The 17609-nt window shown below is 39.7% G+C and overlaps 1 protein-coding gene across 1 annotated transcript in view; it reads left to right on the top strand.

Moving 5' to 3' along the window:
• Positions 1 to 17609, top strand: part of atp8b1 (ATPase phospholipid transporting 8B1) — a 49062-nt gene that overhangs the window by 12397 nt on the left and 19056 nt on the right. Inside the window, exons 2-14 of the mRNA XM_028601879.1 lie at positions 1682 to 1866; positions 4103 to 4200; positions 9024 to 9137; positions 9251 to 9349; positions 9930 to 9991; positions 10673 to 10745; positions 11863 to 11933; positions 12564 to 12646; positions 14229 to 14387; positions 14948 to 15036; positions 16074 to 16264; positions 16441 to 16525; positions 17348 to 17471. Of these exons, the coding sequence (XP_028457680.1) occupies positions 1701 to 1866; positions 4103 to 4200; positions 9024 to 9137; positions 9251 to 9349; positions 9930 to 9991; positions 10673 to 10745; positions 11863 to 11933; positions 12564 to 12646; positions 14229 to 14387; positions 14948 to 15036; positions 16074 to 16264; positions 16441 to 16525; positions 17348 to 17471 (1414 nt within the window). The 5' untranslated portion in view covers positions 1682 to 1700. The remainder of the gene's footprint in view (positions 1 to 1681; positions 1867 to 4102; positions 4201 to 9023; positions 9138 to 9250; positions 9350 to 9929; positions 9992 to 10672; positions 10746 to 11862; positions 11934 to 12563; positions 12647 to 14228; positions 14388 to 14947; positions 15037 to 16073; positions 16265 to 16440; positions 16526 to 17347; positions 17472 to 17609) is intronic.

The following is a 17609-nucleotide window of genomic DNA, read 5'->3' on the forward strand; positions in this document are numbered from 1 at the left end:
TCAACTCACTAGTCTCCTGCTGACTCGGCTAGCCTGGACCGGTCAAAGTTTTCAAATGTAAACATCAGCGCAAAGGCAGAGGAAAAGGTGACGATACCTATCGGCAATGCCCTATGGCTACAATCCCGTCTACTTAGACAAGCAAGACCATCTTTGTGCGTCCATCTCTACATCGGAGGGGCCCCCGAGGCATGTGGAGTGAACACCGACTGGGGCTTCACTGAGACTTGGCTGGATCCTGGTTATCTCTGGTGTCAGGTTACTGCTAGGAACAGACTGTAAATGAGCTGAATAAAGCTCTTTGTAAACACAAGGAACGGTCTGAGTAGAAGGTGACCATGATCATGACAGTTAAACACACGCTGCAACGTTAGGAAGTTTGGCAGAAACCGCCGGTCAAATCAGAACGTAAACCTGGACTGCAGCTCGTTATTTCTGTTTGTTTAAGGAGTATCGATGGCTTTACACAATGGCGATGGCTTTATCAAGATGGATGTTCAGTTTTTATGGCTATAAATGTCCTTTAATTTTAAATGTAAAAACATTTTGAGGCTGACTTGAGTGTAACTGATCCATCAGATGGATCATCCATTGATTCATTTTATGACTTCATTTCCAACAGCTGAGTCATTTATTATACTTCTTTCCTGATTCATTGCATCTGCATATCTTGTTCTGTCTGTGCTCTTTTCAGTCATGATGTGACATTTTTAAATATGTAGGCCTTGGGAATGTAAAGAATGTGACTGTTGTCTTAGTGTTGGTTTACTTCGGTCTTCCTCACACTCTACATGCATTTGTTTTTTGATATCCGTACATGTATTCTGCCCATAAAAACATGGTTGCGCCTTGTTGTTTCTAAAGGGGCATTTGCAGTCCTGGACTTTGGGTTTGCTCAAAGCCAGCTTACTGAAACCATAAAATCCTCGAGGCCTTAGTATGCTTAAAATAAACAAGGTTGCACAAGGTGTCGTTTGACAACGTTGGAAGATAAGGGCGGGGCGCAGGAAGCCTGCTGTCATTGTCTCCTCATGGTCGCAGCCCACTTCCTCACTTATCTTTCTCCAACAATGTGGGTTTTTTGATTGGAAAAATAAAAAAAGACTGAGTCCACAGCCATGCTCCTGGCTCTGTGAAGCTGTACCTGGGCACAGTGAGGCATTGAGCTAAATGCTAACATGCTGATGTTTAGCACCATGTTCACCATCTTAGTTTATCGTGACATATGCTAATTCACACTAAATACAAAGTACAGCTGATGCTGATGGTAATGTCATTACTATTGCAAGTATTTAGTCCTGTATGGAAACAATGAAACGTTGATGTGGTAAAATTCATAATTTTTACTCTAAACCACAAATGTGAACCTTGTGGTGGCCCTAATGGAAAAGTCAGGAGATCTCCAGCCATTGAGATGCATCCTCTGGGAATCGTGAATGTTTGTATCAGATTTTGTGCCAATCAATTCCAAAGTTGTTGAGATATTTCAATCCGGACCCACCAACAGGCCGGCATTATCCCTTGAGCCACTAGTAAAAAGGCTGAAGTGGGTGTGGTGGGTTGTTTTGGAAAGCTAATAAAAACGTTGGATTTAGCCCTTCCTTCTCCCACTTGATGTGATTCCTTTTAAAAATCTCAATACATTTTGTGTTACAGTTATTGATCTCTTCTTCTTTCTCAGAGATACCTGAGTTGACAAGATGAGTCGGCAGCGTGCAGACTCCGATGGTTCCCTGGAGCCTGACGATGAGGTCATGCCATACAGTGACGATGAGACAGATGACGAATTGGATGTTAGCTCTGAAGGGGAACCGGAGCCACCAGTAGCCGGAGCCCTGCATCCCCCGGCGGATGCTAGACCCAGCGGTGAGTAACTAAAGACACTAATGACTTTGTTTTCATTTTGAATGAGATGACTACAGTGATGAAATATTCAGCCGTCAGTGCGCATGTAAATGCACTAACTTAACCGGGGTCTTACCCCGAGAGTAACTCTACCTCCGGTACAGTAGGTGGGGCTCTGTCAACGCACACCTGGCTTTTCATTTACACACTCTTGTCACAGTGTAGGAATGCACAATGATCTCGCCAGATGACTGACAACTTGTTCGGCTCATTATATCAGTAACCAGTGTCGGATGAAATTAGCAAGCTAACTAACATTAGCGGCAGCTGCTCTGTCCCGCCACTTTTTTGCCCGAGACACAGCGTTCACAACCCCGAAGATGGACAATCTCTTTAGCCATCTTCTAATGTCTGTTGCTGCCTCGGCAGGGAGTCAAACGGAGACTCTTTGCTGCCCGTGGCCCGCCGCTGATTCGGGCAATGCTGTTTTGTTGTATGGTATCATAGCAAGGACTACGAATCACCGACGGATTATTTCCAAGGGGGTAAGCGAGCATCCGGAAAGTGTACCTCCTATGGGGAGATTTTGAGGTTAACAAGCCATCACCTTCTGCTAGCATTCCATTGACTACCGTTCATTTTGGCTTCACTTTGACAGCGAATAACTTTACATCTGAGTCATTTAAAGACTATTTGTCCATTGTTTATTTCTAAAGAAATATGACAATGTATACAAGGCTCTATTACCTTGTATCTCACGTTATGGCCCCGTAGCAGCCGTTTTTGTAAAAATAGGCTAACGATTGTGTCATAACCTCGCGACTTTCTGTAGCACAGTAGAGAAATTACCGTATAGTCAGGAGAAGCTCGCAGGCAATCTGGGGGGACGTGGAAGCATACAGTCAAGGGAGAAGCGCATACAGAGTCCATGAAAGCATTGGAACAAAATATTTCAGCAACGTTTTGATGGATTGGAAATACTTTGGTATGTGGCGAGGGAATTCATATAAAGTAACATTTATCCACGAACAAACAGATTTCTCTTGGCACAGCTACCAGAAGACTTACAACTTTCAGACAGGTTGCTCACGTCACATGTATGTCGTCAATCTCAGTTTGAGGCTGCGTACTAACGCTCTGCCATCATCGGAAAAGTGCTTCTGATTGATTTCACCGGTCTCCGTCGAAGTCTAATGGCGTTGCTGTGTCCATTTCTTTCACTGTCTGATTATTTCCGGTTCAAAAACCACTCCAGCAGAGTGGGAGGGGCAGTTGAAGCATGCTCAGACGCTTAAACCGATCATACCCCAGTTAAGGTGTATACATGCAGGATTACCCCTGTTACTGAAGGAGTTCTCTCGGTCTGTTAACCGGGGGTTATGAGAACTCCAAATTTAACCAGGGTAAGGTGTTTACATGGCGTTTTGAGCTCCTGTACGTAACTGTAGGAAAACATGCAACCGATTAGGACACAAACATAAAAAGAGTTGCTTCTTATTGTCTAAATGTTGCAGGGGTGGAAAAGATTAATTGAAAGGGGTTTGGAGCACCCGCTTGCGTGTCACTCGAGCAGTCAGCAGCTGGCCCCCGGTGACGAGAAGCATAGCGCACAGAGCAAAAGTCTGCTGTCCTGCAATGCGCTCTATACTTGTTTTACAATCCTCTTGTCATTTTTCTGCCGCAAATGTTGCCTCTTTGCATGTATCACCGCGGCTTGCTGGTCTGGTGTGCAGGATTTGGTGATCATTGGGGCGGACAGATCATGCCGTAGGCTGCGCACTGGATCACGGCTGTGCTACTGTATCGGGTGGTGGCACACTAGCATCTTACTTTGGATCATCTTCAAATTTCACCCACACTTTTAGATTTTCTTTTCCCAGGCATTTTCAGATAAAGGTTTAAATCCCTGCCGCCAAGATGCTTCTCCGGTCACGGATCGTGGAAAGTGAAACTTTCTTTCTTAAAAGGGGCGGTTGGATTTGTTATCATATCCCACTTCTCACATTTTTATTTACAGCTTTATATGTTGAAATTGATATCATAAGTGTGTATTAACTAACTGGGAGAAAACGGGTAGGCGTATGTAAAATCTGACATTGAGCACTCCCCAAATAGCTAAAATGACATTATCCTCATTTCATAAAGCCTCTACGAAGTTTGACTGTAATCTGGCTCCTTCGATTGAAGGATAGAATATTCAACTATTTTGGGTCACTCCTACTTATTTTTATGTTTTTCATAATGTTTTCTTTTTCAGAGATGGCATGGAAGGTGAAAGCCAATGACCGACCTTATCACCACCTGCCAGAATTTAAGAAAAAAGTGTTCCTGTGCATCAAGAAGAGCAGATACTCTGTAAGTTGTCATAACACAATTTCATAGACTGACGGGGCCTTTATCTTACTCCATTCTTGATCCTGGTAGAACCTGATCCTGAGCACAGAGCTGAGCCTGGCTAACACACCTTGGGTAAAGAGCAGGACAAGTTTGTCAACGTGATGAATAGCTTGTTTGAAACCTGCAAAACACAGTTATTTGAATCCTCAACAGTCATTGATTTTCTTCCTTTAAAGCCACCATTAGTTTCAGGAACTTTCCATCACAATCAGCTAGGGATGTCACGATACCAAAAATCTAGTAGTCGGTACCGATGCCACCAAAAGTGCACGATAATAGATACCAAAGTAGATACCACAGTGTATAAAAAAACAATTATTGATTACTTCAACATTAATTCCTTTATTTTAACATTATCAAAGTGGTCACATATTAAAAAAGCAATCACAAAATAGATATATAATATTTAAACAGTTGAACATCATAAAAACACGTCACTAGTGGCGTGTAGCCTTCAAAATAATAAATAAAATGAAACTATTACAAAATAGATAGATTCCAAAATCGAAACAATTACAAGAAACCTCAACTGTTGCCACTGTACTCTCCTGGTGGACCTCCTCCTCTGGCTGATACTGGCACAAGAAGAGAGAGAGATTTTAGTCGACTAATAAAACAGGGCAGACCACAGGTGCTAAGGTACACATGGTGGCAGGCCGAAAACCATTAACATTTCAATAATTATTAAATCCGGTGACAGCCTACATTTTGCTTACAGGATACAGGCTGATTGGCGATGCATGGTAGCACCTTAGGAGGAACTTTTATAACCTTGCAATTGACTAGCTTTGTTAACAAATAACTGGCTATCGCAAACATTACATGGAGCATAACGTTAGCTGGCTCCACAGCAACCAATAGTCCCCCCACAGTCACAGCTTATGACTATAGGAAAACTTCTTTCAGAATACAAGCTCACCTCCCCACCTCCATCTGCTGTTACAGGACCAGTTAAGATTCAAATAGGTCCAAAATGATTCCCATTCTGAACTGTAAATAGTCAACATAATCACACCTTTATGTATATTTGCAACAGCCTTTAACCAAATGTTGTTAATGAAAGTATCTTTCTGCCTCAAACAAACGCATAGGGCCTGTGTTTCAGGATAAGGATTGAAAGTTTTACGGTTTGTTTATGATGTCAATATGACATGAAACTCACTCACCTTCACCAAATCAGAGGTGTTCCCTCCCTTTGTTTGAAGTGAATGATGGCATCGTTTGCACAACGGCACCCCAGCATCAATTATATGTCCGTTGTCATCAGTCACGAATGAAAAGTATTTCCGTATTAGACTAAACTTGTTGCTATCTTCAGTAGTTCTCCGTGTGTGTGTGTTTGTAGGCCTTCTTCTTTACCACTTGTGGAGAATTACAACATCAGTACCTTTTCATTTTTTTTTTTTTTTTAAACCATCGGTACCTCTGCTACTGCAGAAAAACAAGAACAGTCATATTTTAAGAATGTTGGTACCAAAGTACCGATTCTCATGACATCCCTACAATCAACCTGCAAAGAATTAAAACTTGCTGAAGAGAGTTGATGGTTAATTGATCAGTCCACATTTCCCAGGAGACTAGAGAAGAGCACTGCATTCACAAGTCATAGGGATAAAAATTCAAACCTGCAAAAGTCAGTAAGTAAATAAGTTTCTGTCCGTCAACTATGGAGGCTGAATTTATTTTTAATTGAACAAAATCATGTGTACGATGGACATTAGTAAGCGTCTACTGACCTACATACTATTTAGCCAGATTTTAGCCAGGTCTAGTACAATATTTGATCTAATCCCCAAAGAAAGTGGGTATAGAACAGGTTTTAACCTGTTCTATACCCACACTATAAATAACATGATAAACAACACTAACAAGGAAGCCTGCTGTATTAATTTAATTTCCTTATGTTTCTGCTGAGTCATTTCTGACTCAATTAGGACTCCCATAGCTGCTGAAAGGTCATGTTTGATATGTTAAGAGCTGTTTGTGCTTTGTTGATACTGTTGTATTTTTTATTTAATATGTAGATGAAATGTAAGATTGGGTGGAAGCATGTGAATGTATGGCAACTGGGTGTTGTACTTGATTTAGTGGAGAGCTTTTATACCCTCAAGAGATCATGGCTTTACTTAGTTTCTTCACATTTTCAGTTTACCACTCAACTCTTTTTATTAACTTAGTCTACCCTACACATGAAAAACAAATACATAGTTTGCACCTTTTCCTGTGATTTAAAGCTTTAGCTGATTGGTAGAATGCTCAGTCACTGCTGGCACTTGCTGAGCTCAGCAAAAAAAGTCCCATTCATATATTGTATAAGGATTTAGATTTTTAGCCATAATGTCTTTGCCTTTTTTGGTTTTCCAAATGTTTTTTGGCGCTGAATCAAATGTTTTATGGTCACGATTCTCCTTGGAGCTGGTTGGCTTTGTTCCAGGCTTAAAATTCTTTATACAAGCCTTTAATGAAACGTCAATGGAGCAACTTAATGGGTAAAATCACTAGGGCTGCTCCCTCTTAGTCGATTAGTCGACTAATCGGTTGTTTTGGTAAACTTAGATTTCTTTAGTCGATTAGTCGTGTTTTATGCTTTTTTTCATGCTGAAGGACTTATTTACAAGAAACGTACGAGCAGATCTCTGGTAAACCCAAGAATTAAGGGTTGACATTTTACCTAATATCACCGTGAAACCTAATTTGATTCCTTTTCATTAAGGCAATTATTTGTTGTATTACACGTTTTCGGGAAATGTTGTGTTTAAATATGCAAAGGAGGCATTATCTTATTCAATTTATTCATCCCTTTGCATGACTCTTTGCGGAGAAACTCAGATTTACAGCTCTGTCGATTAAATAAACTAATCGATTAGTCTATACAATTGAATGAGTGTTAGTCGACTAAGAATTTCTTCAATTGAACACAGCCCTAAAAATCACTACGGGAACCAGAGCCGTTCTTAAATTGGGCAGTGACTGTTGAACTCTAGGGCTGTGCTGGATTTAAAGAAATTCTTAGTCTACTAACACTCATTCAATTGTATCGACGTATCGATTAGTTGATTTAATCAACAGATCTGTAAATCTGAGTTTCTCCGCAAAGAGTCATGCGAAAGCACCACTTTAGTTCTTGTGTTCACCAGAGATGTGCTCGTATGTTTCTTGGAAATAAGTCATTCAGCATGAAAAAAGCATCAAACATGACTAATCGACTAAAGAAATCTAAGTTGACTAAGACCAAAACGACCGATTAGTCGACTAATCGACTAAGAGGGAGCAGCCCTATTGAACTCTATTGTGTCGTCGGCCTCTGGAGGTTGAAACCTGATTGTCCAGCTGAGCCGACCTGTATGTTACCAAAAGACACAGCAGGACTCGGTGGGACTGAAGCCAGAACCTTTTAAACTAACCCTAACAACTTCAACAAATGTAATTTAGAGGGATGAGACGTCCTTTCCTCTGAAGCGTCACATGAATTTATCAGCTGTATGGGTGGAGTTAGCAACTCCTTCAGCTGCATGGCTTCCGGGAAGGCTCCTCTCGTGTATCCTGGGCTATAGCTCCTCGATTATACCTCCTCAATGCTTGCTCCTTGGGGCAGAAATAAGAGCTTTGAGACGGCCTTCACTGAGGAGGAACAGAACAACCTCCTGTTCAGCCGAGGACCGAGGAGGTTACATATTATAGAAAGCTGAAATTCTTCAAACGAGGAGAAATTGTTGGACAATCGTAAATTAATTTCACTGATTTATTTGTAAAATCTGAATAATTTTAAGTTTAGTCCTGTTGTGTGGCCTGGGTTAGCTCAGTTGGGAGAGCAGGTGTACATGTATAGAGGTTTACTCCTCGACGCAGCGGCCACAGGTTCGACTCCGACCTGCGGCCCTTTGCTGCGTGTCATTCCCCCTCTCTCTCCCCTTTCATTTCTTCATCTGTCCTGTGAAAATAAAGGCCTAAAAATGCCTAAAGAAATACAAATTAAAAAGATTAGTCCTGTCGTTTCAGTATTGCATTTCCATAAAATTGGAGGACTCATAAGAAACAAACTTACAAAAGAGTGCTAGAAGTCCAATGAGCAGAGCCTATTAGCATGGGTCAAGGGTCAAAATGTTGGATCCTAATTATTTCCCATAACGCATCTCAGTAGACTTTTCATTACCCTCCCTGTGAGCTCCCATGTCTTTCAAACTCCAGATCTCGAGTTTGTAAAACCAGACATAGTTTAAAATGTGTAGTATCCAAGCCCAAGCTGAAATAACCCAGATGACATCATCAGGATTATTTTCTCCAAAGCTCCTCCTGAGCCATAACCTGACTCACCAGATAGATTGTTAAACAGAACCATCTGATAAGCAATCATTGGAAACTGTTTGGAAAAGGGCAGGCACTTTTAAAAAAAAAAAAAAACTAAACCTGGCAGGTAATTGGAGGAATCATTGGGCTGTCACATCCACCGTTGTTGCAACAAACAGTCGGCGTCATCATACACACGTAAACCATGCCCGTAGCTTCCAGTAGCCCCTCACAGGACGCTGATTGCTTTAAGTGCTGGCTGTGCGGACTGCGGACACAAACGCATTGCTCGAAGCCTGACATGATGTTCGAGTGATGTCACCCGCGATTCTTGCCCGATCTCATTGTGTGGCGAGGATCCTTCTGCCAGCTGATGTGTAAAATTGGTGGACTTTCCCTTTTTTAAGGTGCATATTTTTTGCAGCTAAACAGCACAGGACAAAATACCAGCTGCTTCTGCGCTAATCACTGTCTGCTGTGTTTCTCCTCTGCAGGGAAATGCCATCAAGACATACAAGTACAATGTCCTCACCTTCCTTCCTCTGAACCTGTACGAGCAGTTTAAGAGAGTCGCCAACCTCTATTTCCTGGTTCTGCTAATCTTACAGGTATATCTTAAAAAAAATAATAAAAGATCAACCACTTGTCTTCTGACTTACAGTGTTACAAAAAACAAGGAACAATAAGTGCCATCACGTTTGTTTGCTTGTTTGTTTGTTAGATTATTCCAGACATTGCTACTCTGCCCTGGTACACTACACTGATTCCTCTAGTCGTGGTGCTTGGAGTCACTGGCATCAAAGACCTGGTGGACGATCTGGTAAGACTTCTCCCCTTTTGGAATGGATAACACCGTATTTATCCACAGGGAAATTGCTGTGCAGAAGTTGCAATACAAAGTGGGAAAAGTGCAAATCCAAAGAGTGCAAATCCAAAAATATAAACAATATGTACAATGCCAGATCACGTATGGATCGGGTAACTGTATGGATCACAAATATAAATGTAAACAGGTTAGCGGTAGGTTAATGTCCATTGTGTCCCGTGAGTCTGTTAGAGACAAAGGCAGAGAGAGAGAGAGAGAGAGAGAGAGAGAAACACACTGCTAAATGCACTTCTGGATGTTTTTATTGTAAGTAGTTTTTTTTTTTTTTTTTCTGAGATTTCAACTACATCTAAGTAAACCTTGATTTTGGATTTTTTTTTTGTGAAAGTTCTTCAAGCTCAGCTTTTAGCTACTTTGAGTGAACAGCCAGTAGAATTTAAGTAAATTTATTTCAGTCAGATCAAATTTAGCCTATTTTAGCGAAAGTATCTACCTTTTATTATATTAAGTAGTATAGTGTTAAGTATTGTATTATCCAGTTTGCTCTGACCTCTTTTTAATGTTTTTCTACTAGGCGCGGCACAGGATGGACAAGGAGATCAACAGCAGGAAGTGTGAGGTCCTGCTTGATGGCAGGTCAGAACAAAGTTCATTTTCCTGTTGCTTTGATTTATAAAACAAGATATTCACATCTTTTAAAACTGCCATTTGTGAGAAATGTCAGTTGTTTGACTCCAGGTTGACAACATGTTAAGATAATGAATGATAAACCACTAAGATTTATTATAACATCCTAAAGAAGTACCATCTTCTTATTTTTGATAAATTAATTATTTCAACCTCACACTTACTCGATATAGCTTTACCCATTTTCAGCACTCATAACTAGACTTCACTATACCGCTACTAACACTCAAAGTATATCAGAAAGAAATTGTAGACTATAAAACCTCCTTTGCATGAACTGCATCCGACCAGCGCGACCCTCTGGAAGTCCCTACCTGCCAGTTGAAAGCAGATTCAGGATCCAGTTATTTATATTTATAACTCCAGGCCCCACCGGAAACTGCTAAGTAAAGTTCTGGTTAAAACTTTGCCGGAACTGTAATCATGGTATCCACTAGTCATTATTCGTGTACAAGAGTTGTTGCTATAAATGTTTAGCCTTCAGTTTTGTTTGATTCATCGTTCTGTTTGACTGGTTTTGTGTGTTGTCATGGATGGTTGTGTTTGTTTTTGTTAGGACTTTTTTTTTTTTTTTTTTTTGTAAATCATAAAAAGCAAATATGAAAACAAACTGATTGATCTCTGCCACAGGTTTCAAGAGTCAAAGTGGAGGAACATACAAGTTGGAGATGTGGTTCGAATGAAGAAGAACGACTTTATTCCAGTAAGATGCAGCAACCTTTTTGCTGGACTGTGGGACAGTTACTGTTTAAATGTGCATGTGTGACCTCCTGCCATTTTAAGCTGACACAATGGGGCACCTTAAAACCATCAGGAAAAGTCTCTCAAACATCAACTAAATACATAGCCAACTTTGAGAAAATTCCTACAATTTTCTTTTGAATTTTCATAAGCTTATAGTTATTTTCAGAACACTATTGTAAATCAATTTTTATTACCTGGTTACATCTGTCAGATGGGTGTCCTGTAGCCTAGCTAGCTAGTGATAACGTGGCTAACTGCTGTAGATCTGTTCAGTTTCATGGTCCGTGAGCTGATTGCAAAATATCCGCAAAGACAACATGGATTACTGTTAATATTTAACAAGTGATAAGTACTTTTAAGATATATTTCTTAGCAAAAGAAAGTGACTGAATCATAATATTGTCAAGTACTTTAAAAGTAGCAGGGTTACAAATGATTCCAAGACTGTGCGTGTAAAGCATGTGATAAATATATCGTATAGGTTTTTTTTTTTTTATTTTTTTATTTTTTAAATGAATGAATCTGAATGGGGTAAATAAGTTACAAGGTCCAAAAACTTTTGTTGCAGTTTTCATTAAACTGCAAGAAAGTCTGTATTGTCCAACATTTGATGTCAGTAAGACACATTCTGAGAGGCATCATCTATGTAGAACTGCAGAGAATGTAAAAAAATATAGGACCCAAAATGGAACCTTGTGGCACTCACCAAGTAATATGGTGAGACAAAGGGATAAAATCACGTATTTGAACAAAAAAGGTCCATTTTAAAAGGTAAATTTTGACCCAGTCAAGCGAAGACTCATTGAGCCGTTTCTGTAAATGATCTAATGGTACTTGATGGTTGATGACAGCAAAGGCTGTAAAATCGGCTGATTTACAACAATGCTCTCTATGGTTTGAGAAAGGGATGGTCATTTAGAAATGAGGTGGTTGTCACCAAGCACAGAGGGATGTAGGTTTTGACTTAAAGCAGTGCAGAAATACACCAGAATATCTGTGAGCAGATTTGAGTGTTAAACCCTTCAGAATGCTTGATGAATTCTACATTTTTAATGTGTAGCTTTTATTCTCTTCAGGCTGACATCCTGCTGTTATCCAGCTCCAACCCAAACAGCCTGTGCTATGTAGAAACAGCTGAGCTTGACGGGTAAGTTAACCAAAATAAAAGATAACCTATTTATCATAATTCAGTGTTATGACGATTTAGTTTTGAACTGTAATATCTATTCTACTAATATCTACTCTATTGATTGCTACATTCAAATATAAATAATGAAATATATTATGGAGTGACTGCTGGAGCAGCGTTCTTTGGTCTGATAGGTTTGTTTGATCTGTAGTTTTCTTAAGAGTTTGGTCAACACATTACTCACCGATAAGAGGAGAGTAAATGTGTGAAGAACTTTTGCCAGGCCAGTGTATATATATTCTGCGATTAAGTGGGAAACGCCTTTTAAATCAACAGACCTGCAGGAACTATTTTACAGTAAATGTACTAAACTGAAACAGACATCACTATCGCCTTTTGTGTTTTTCTGAAGTTTGTTGTATGCAACTTGCATCAGAGAATGAATTATAAATTAAATTATTTTCATAAATAAGCTTTATTTATCCAGACAAATCAAGTTATCCTAACATGCAGAGTCATTTGATTTTTTTTTTATTATTTCCATCTTAATTGAAATTTTATGAACTTGAATTTGTTAAACTGTGATTCTGCTTTCCTTGGGGCTTGGTTTTTCAGTCCTTTTTAAGTATTTGTCTTTTTCTTCTGCAGAGAGACCAACCTGAAGTTTAAGCTGGGACTCAGAGTGACTGATGAGAGACTGCAGGAGGAGCGTCAGCTGGCTGAGTTCAATGGTAAGCATGAATTCAATTTTATTTATGGTTATCAATTCATAACAAGAGTTATCTCAAGACACTTTACAGATAGAGTAGGTCTAGACCACACTATAATTTACAAAGACCCAACAATTCCAGTAATTCCCCCAAGAGCAAGCATTCAGTGTGACGGTGGCGAGGAAAAACTCCCTTTTTAAGAAGAAACCTGGGACAGACCCAGGCTCTTGGTAGGCGGTGTCTGTTGGTGCCGGTTGGGAGTGTGATGAACAGTGGCAATAACAGTCATAATAAAGATAATGGATCAGTGACTAGAAATGGTAGTTGTAAGACTACTTCACAACTACAAGCAAAGTTTATTTGCATGAACCTAAATCACTTATAATCACTCAGAGACTCTCCTGAGAATAAAAGCCAAGGATGGAATGAAAATATAAAATGAAAATGTATAATTGTAAAAATATAAAAAATGATTTTTAAAATAATTATACTGTATTGTATTGAGAGGAATAATATTAACAGTAATTGAAAAACTTCTTGGAACATTTTCCAAGTGCCAATGAGTAACTGATGATGATGATGATGATAATAATAATAATAATAATAATAATAATAATAATAATTATTATTATTTGCATAGTGCAATGTGTACAATATTTTCTGAAAGATATTCTTAATATTTATAACCTTGATATTTCAGTTTAATGTTTCATTTTTAAATTAAGTTTCCAGATGAGGTCTGGTAGTTTTTTATTTTATACTCTTTAAATAAAAATGTACTATTTGCTGTAGGAGTGTGTAGGAGAAAATGTTTAGAAGAGGTAGTTTTTAATAATAAAAAAAAGGTCTTAGTTAACTTCAAGATTACCCTTTTTTGTGTTTAGTGTTCAGGTACAAGCCATTGTAGCTGAAGGAGAATTTAAGGCACGGTGGCAGATGGAAGAGGGTACTTTAGGTTACTTTAACACTAGTCTCGCTTTGCCAGACCCTCCAAAGCGCGCTGGAGTAGAGTCTGGCTACTCCACATAGCACTCATGGATGGGAGGAAAACGTGGTCTGGTTTATTGGCATTTCTTTAAGCCAATCACAATCATTTTAGGCAGTGCTAAGCACCGGAGAAAAGCAGCGGTGCTGCTGCAAAATAATCTCGGAAGGAACTTGTTTCGGTGGAACATGTGTACGTGTAGAAGTTGTTTTAGTCTTGCAACAGACAACTCAGATTGGACAGAGAGTCTAGCTAGCTGTCTAGAGTTACCCTGCAGAGATCTGAGGAGCAGTTAACCATAGTCCCCAGAAATCCACCGGAGTTTAAAATGCCAACACAAAGGCAAAGGATATCCGGCCTAAATGAGTGATATCCGGTGGATTTTCCGGCGGCAACGGAGCCAAGTGGAATAGTCTAGGATGTAGACTACTTTAACACTGATGTTGTCGTCTTTGTTCCGGAGCAACACATCTCGATAGTAACTGACGGACTGTCGTAAGGTCATAAGAGTTAGTGAGCTAATTCATGCTGCCCATGATTCAACACTTCTGATTTAAATGTTTTTTATGTTTTGAGTCAAATGAAAGCCGTTTTCGTGTCCTTTCGTCTTTCCCTTAGCTCTGATCGAGTGCGAGGAGCCGAACAACCGCCTGGATAAGTTCGTGGGGACGATGCTGTATGAGGGGAAGCGTTACCCCCTGGACCTGGACAACATGCTGCTCCGCGGCTGCAAGATTAGAAACACCGAGGTGTCTCACGGCCTGGTCATCTTCGCAGGTGAGAACCCTCAACATGAGATTACTTTACTGCTAGAACTCAAAATTAGTGAAACTTTTAGTACGGACAGTGCATGCTGAAGTTAAACATCTCAAATTTGGTTGATTGCAAAGTAATCACTTTTAGCAAACACATTTATTTCACGGAACCAATAATTTTTCAAAGCTTATTTAAAGTTGGACTTTACATATAATCTTGCACTAGGCGAGACCGGATCCATATGCAAGAACACTCAACAATAGAGCTTAAACAATTAGTCATTTAATTGTTGATCAACAGAAAATGAATGAGCAACAATTTAATGATTGATTAATAGTTTTGTTTTCTTTGTATGACATGATATAAAATTGAATATCTCTGACTTTTAAGATGTCTTTTGTGGCGTTTGTCATATTTCGGACGATTGAGAAAATTTTAATAATTGGAAATGGATAAATTGGATAATTTCTCATTGCCAAATAAAATTTGACCGTGATAATAAATAAGTTAGAATATTATTGATGATTGATAACTAACAATGAATGGCTAGCATTCACCATTTTTGATATATGTTGTCGTAGGAGCCGACACCAAAATCATGAAGAACGGTGGCAAGACGAGATTTAAGAGGACCAAAATTGACGAGCTGATGAACTACATGGTTTACTCGGTAAGTCTGAGACCCGTGCGGATCTCGACCCATTACAATTTAAATTTTTCTCTCATCATCATCTGATGCCGTTTTGTCAGTCAGCCAGTGTCTAAGTCAGGGGTACTGGCTGACACCGGCCCTAGTCTATATCCATGACGTTCTACTTCCGGGATTGCTCTGTTGCTGTTGGAAATTCCAGATTTCACTCTTATCAGCCAGATGTCAGTTTTGTTTGTGTTGTAATTTTAAACTCCGGTCGATTTCTGAGGACTATGGTTAACTGCTCCTCAGATCTCTGCAGGGTAATCCAGACAGCTAGCTAGACTATCTGTCCAATCTGAGTTTTCTGTTGCACGACTAAAACAACTTTTGAACGTACACGTTCCTTCCCAAGGCTGTTTTGCAGCGGCACCGTGGCTTTTACCGGTGCTTAGCGCCGGCCGTGAAGACTGAGATTGGTTTTAAAGAAATGCAAATAAACCACATCACGTTTTTCTCCCATCCCAGAATGCTGTGTGGACTAGCCAGACCCTCCTCTGCAGCGCTGTGGAGGAAGGTCTGGCAAAGCGAGACTACACCGGAGCCCACTGAAATATGATTGCACCATTGGGCTAGAGTGCTGTCAATCTGCCAATTGTGATTTCCATTGGATCAGAGTACTGTCACCTGGCTGCCTGTTCTGCCAATTTTCCCAGCTCTTGTCACATGACCAATAAATGTTTCCATGATCACCATCCAAAATTCTGATACCATGGAACCATCACTGAAGAAAAGTGGCAAACCGAGCCTATAGAAAATGTGCATTGTATTTGGATATAAAATTTGTTTAAAAGGAAAATGAGTGAAACGAATAATAAATGTGATGTTTTATTTAGCAGAATTACATTATGTTGTTCTATCCTATCCAATATTTCTTATATCTCAAAGATTTCCAATGGTTTATTTTGATAAATAAAAATAAATAATAAAATAATTTTGTAACTTACAAAATTTTGTAACTTACAAAATCCTGGAATCGCCCCTTGTGTAAGTGTGTTTCTGTTCCCTCCCTGTAGATCTTCGTTCTGCTGATCCTGGTGGCGGCAGGTCTGGCCATCGGTCACACCTATTGGTACGAGGCTATCGGCTCTAAGGCGTGGTATCTGTTCGACGGCAAAAACCAGAACTCCTCCTACAGAGGTTTCCTCATGTTCTGGGGATACATCATCGCCCTCAACACCATGGTGCCCATTTCACTATATGTCAGGTCAGTAAAACCATAACCACATATTTAGTGGGGATGGGAATTACCAGACGCCCCAAGATACGATATTATCATGGTACTTTTGTCACGATACAATATTATAATACAATTCTAAACAATATATCCAAGAAATGTCCAAATCAAACTTGTCATGACCTTTTTGTGTGCTTTGTGTTAAGTGTGGAGGTGATTCGTCTGGGCCAGAGTAAGTTCATCAACTGGGACCTGCAGATGTATTTCTTAGAGAAAGACACACCAGCTAAGGTACATTACTACTGCTATTATAATAATATTTCCTGATTTTATTCCTAAGGCAACACACTTTACATCCTGTCCACGGAGAATGTATTACTTTTTCCAGGAAAGAGAAAGAACCAAAGTTGTATTCCCTATTAACAATGTTTCAGTCCTTCAGACTGTAAAAACCCAATGTTTACTTATAGGGAGATGACTATAACAATGTAGACACACATTCTGAACACATTCGACTAGCTGTGGCTCACCTGCAGGTTGCTGCGCCATATTCTGCAGATTTTCTTTGAATGATTTTAAATATATAGCGACACCAAAACAAATTTGATGCACATTATTGCTGATATTACAGATGATCTTTGACATCAGATGCTACGTTTTTTTAATTTTTTTTATAATGTATTACCAAAGTAGTACAATGGAATAAGAACAAAACCTTTTTAACCTCCACCGACAAGCTTTTTCTTGGTCTTTCTACTGTATCTCACTGTCTTCATCAACAAGTTGAGTTTGCTATTAATTCAACCCCCTCAAATAGCCCAAGTTCAATATTGAGATCATGTTAAGACAGCTGAGCATTCTGAACTGCATTCGCTGATAAAGAGCATGGGATGCAGTTGAAAGTTTCAGTAAAAGCTGGTAAATGGACCTTGCATTGAGATTATTTGGTCAAACAACGCTCAACTTTCTCCCCCCCTCTAAACAATACGGAGCCAAACTGCAGCAGCTATATTTAAAAAGTCGGACCTTTACCGGCATCAGATCAGATTAGTGATATCTTGGCTTGTGCATCGTTTTGTATTTTTCATTAAATCAGTTTTTGCCCCTGTGCAGGCTCGAACCACCACCCTGAACGAGCAGCTTGGTCAGATCGAGTACATCTTCTCCGACAAGACGGGAACTCTCACACAGAACGTCATGCAGTTCAAGAAGTGCACCATCGCTGGACGCAGCTATGGTACAGATATGCTTTATTTCACTCAAAAAAATACTAATAAGTCCCACTGTTTGACATTTTAGTGGTTTTGTTACCCCAACAATGGAGATACATGAGCCAGTGACAACTGACTCCCTAACCCTGGCAGTAACAGTGACT

Source organism: Perca flavescens, chromosome 16, assembly GCF_004354835.1.
Source record: "Perca flavescens isolate YP-PL-M2 chromosome 16, PFLA_1.0, whole genome shotgun sequence".
Classification (NCBI taxonomy): domain Eukaryota; kingdom Metazoa; phylum Chordata; class Actinopteri; order Perciformes; family Percidae; genus Perca; species Perca flavescens.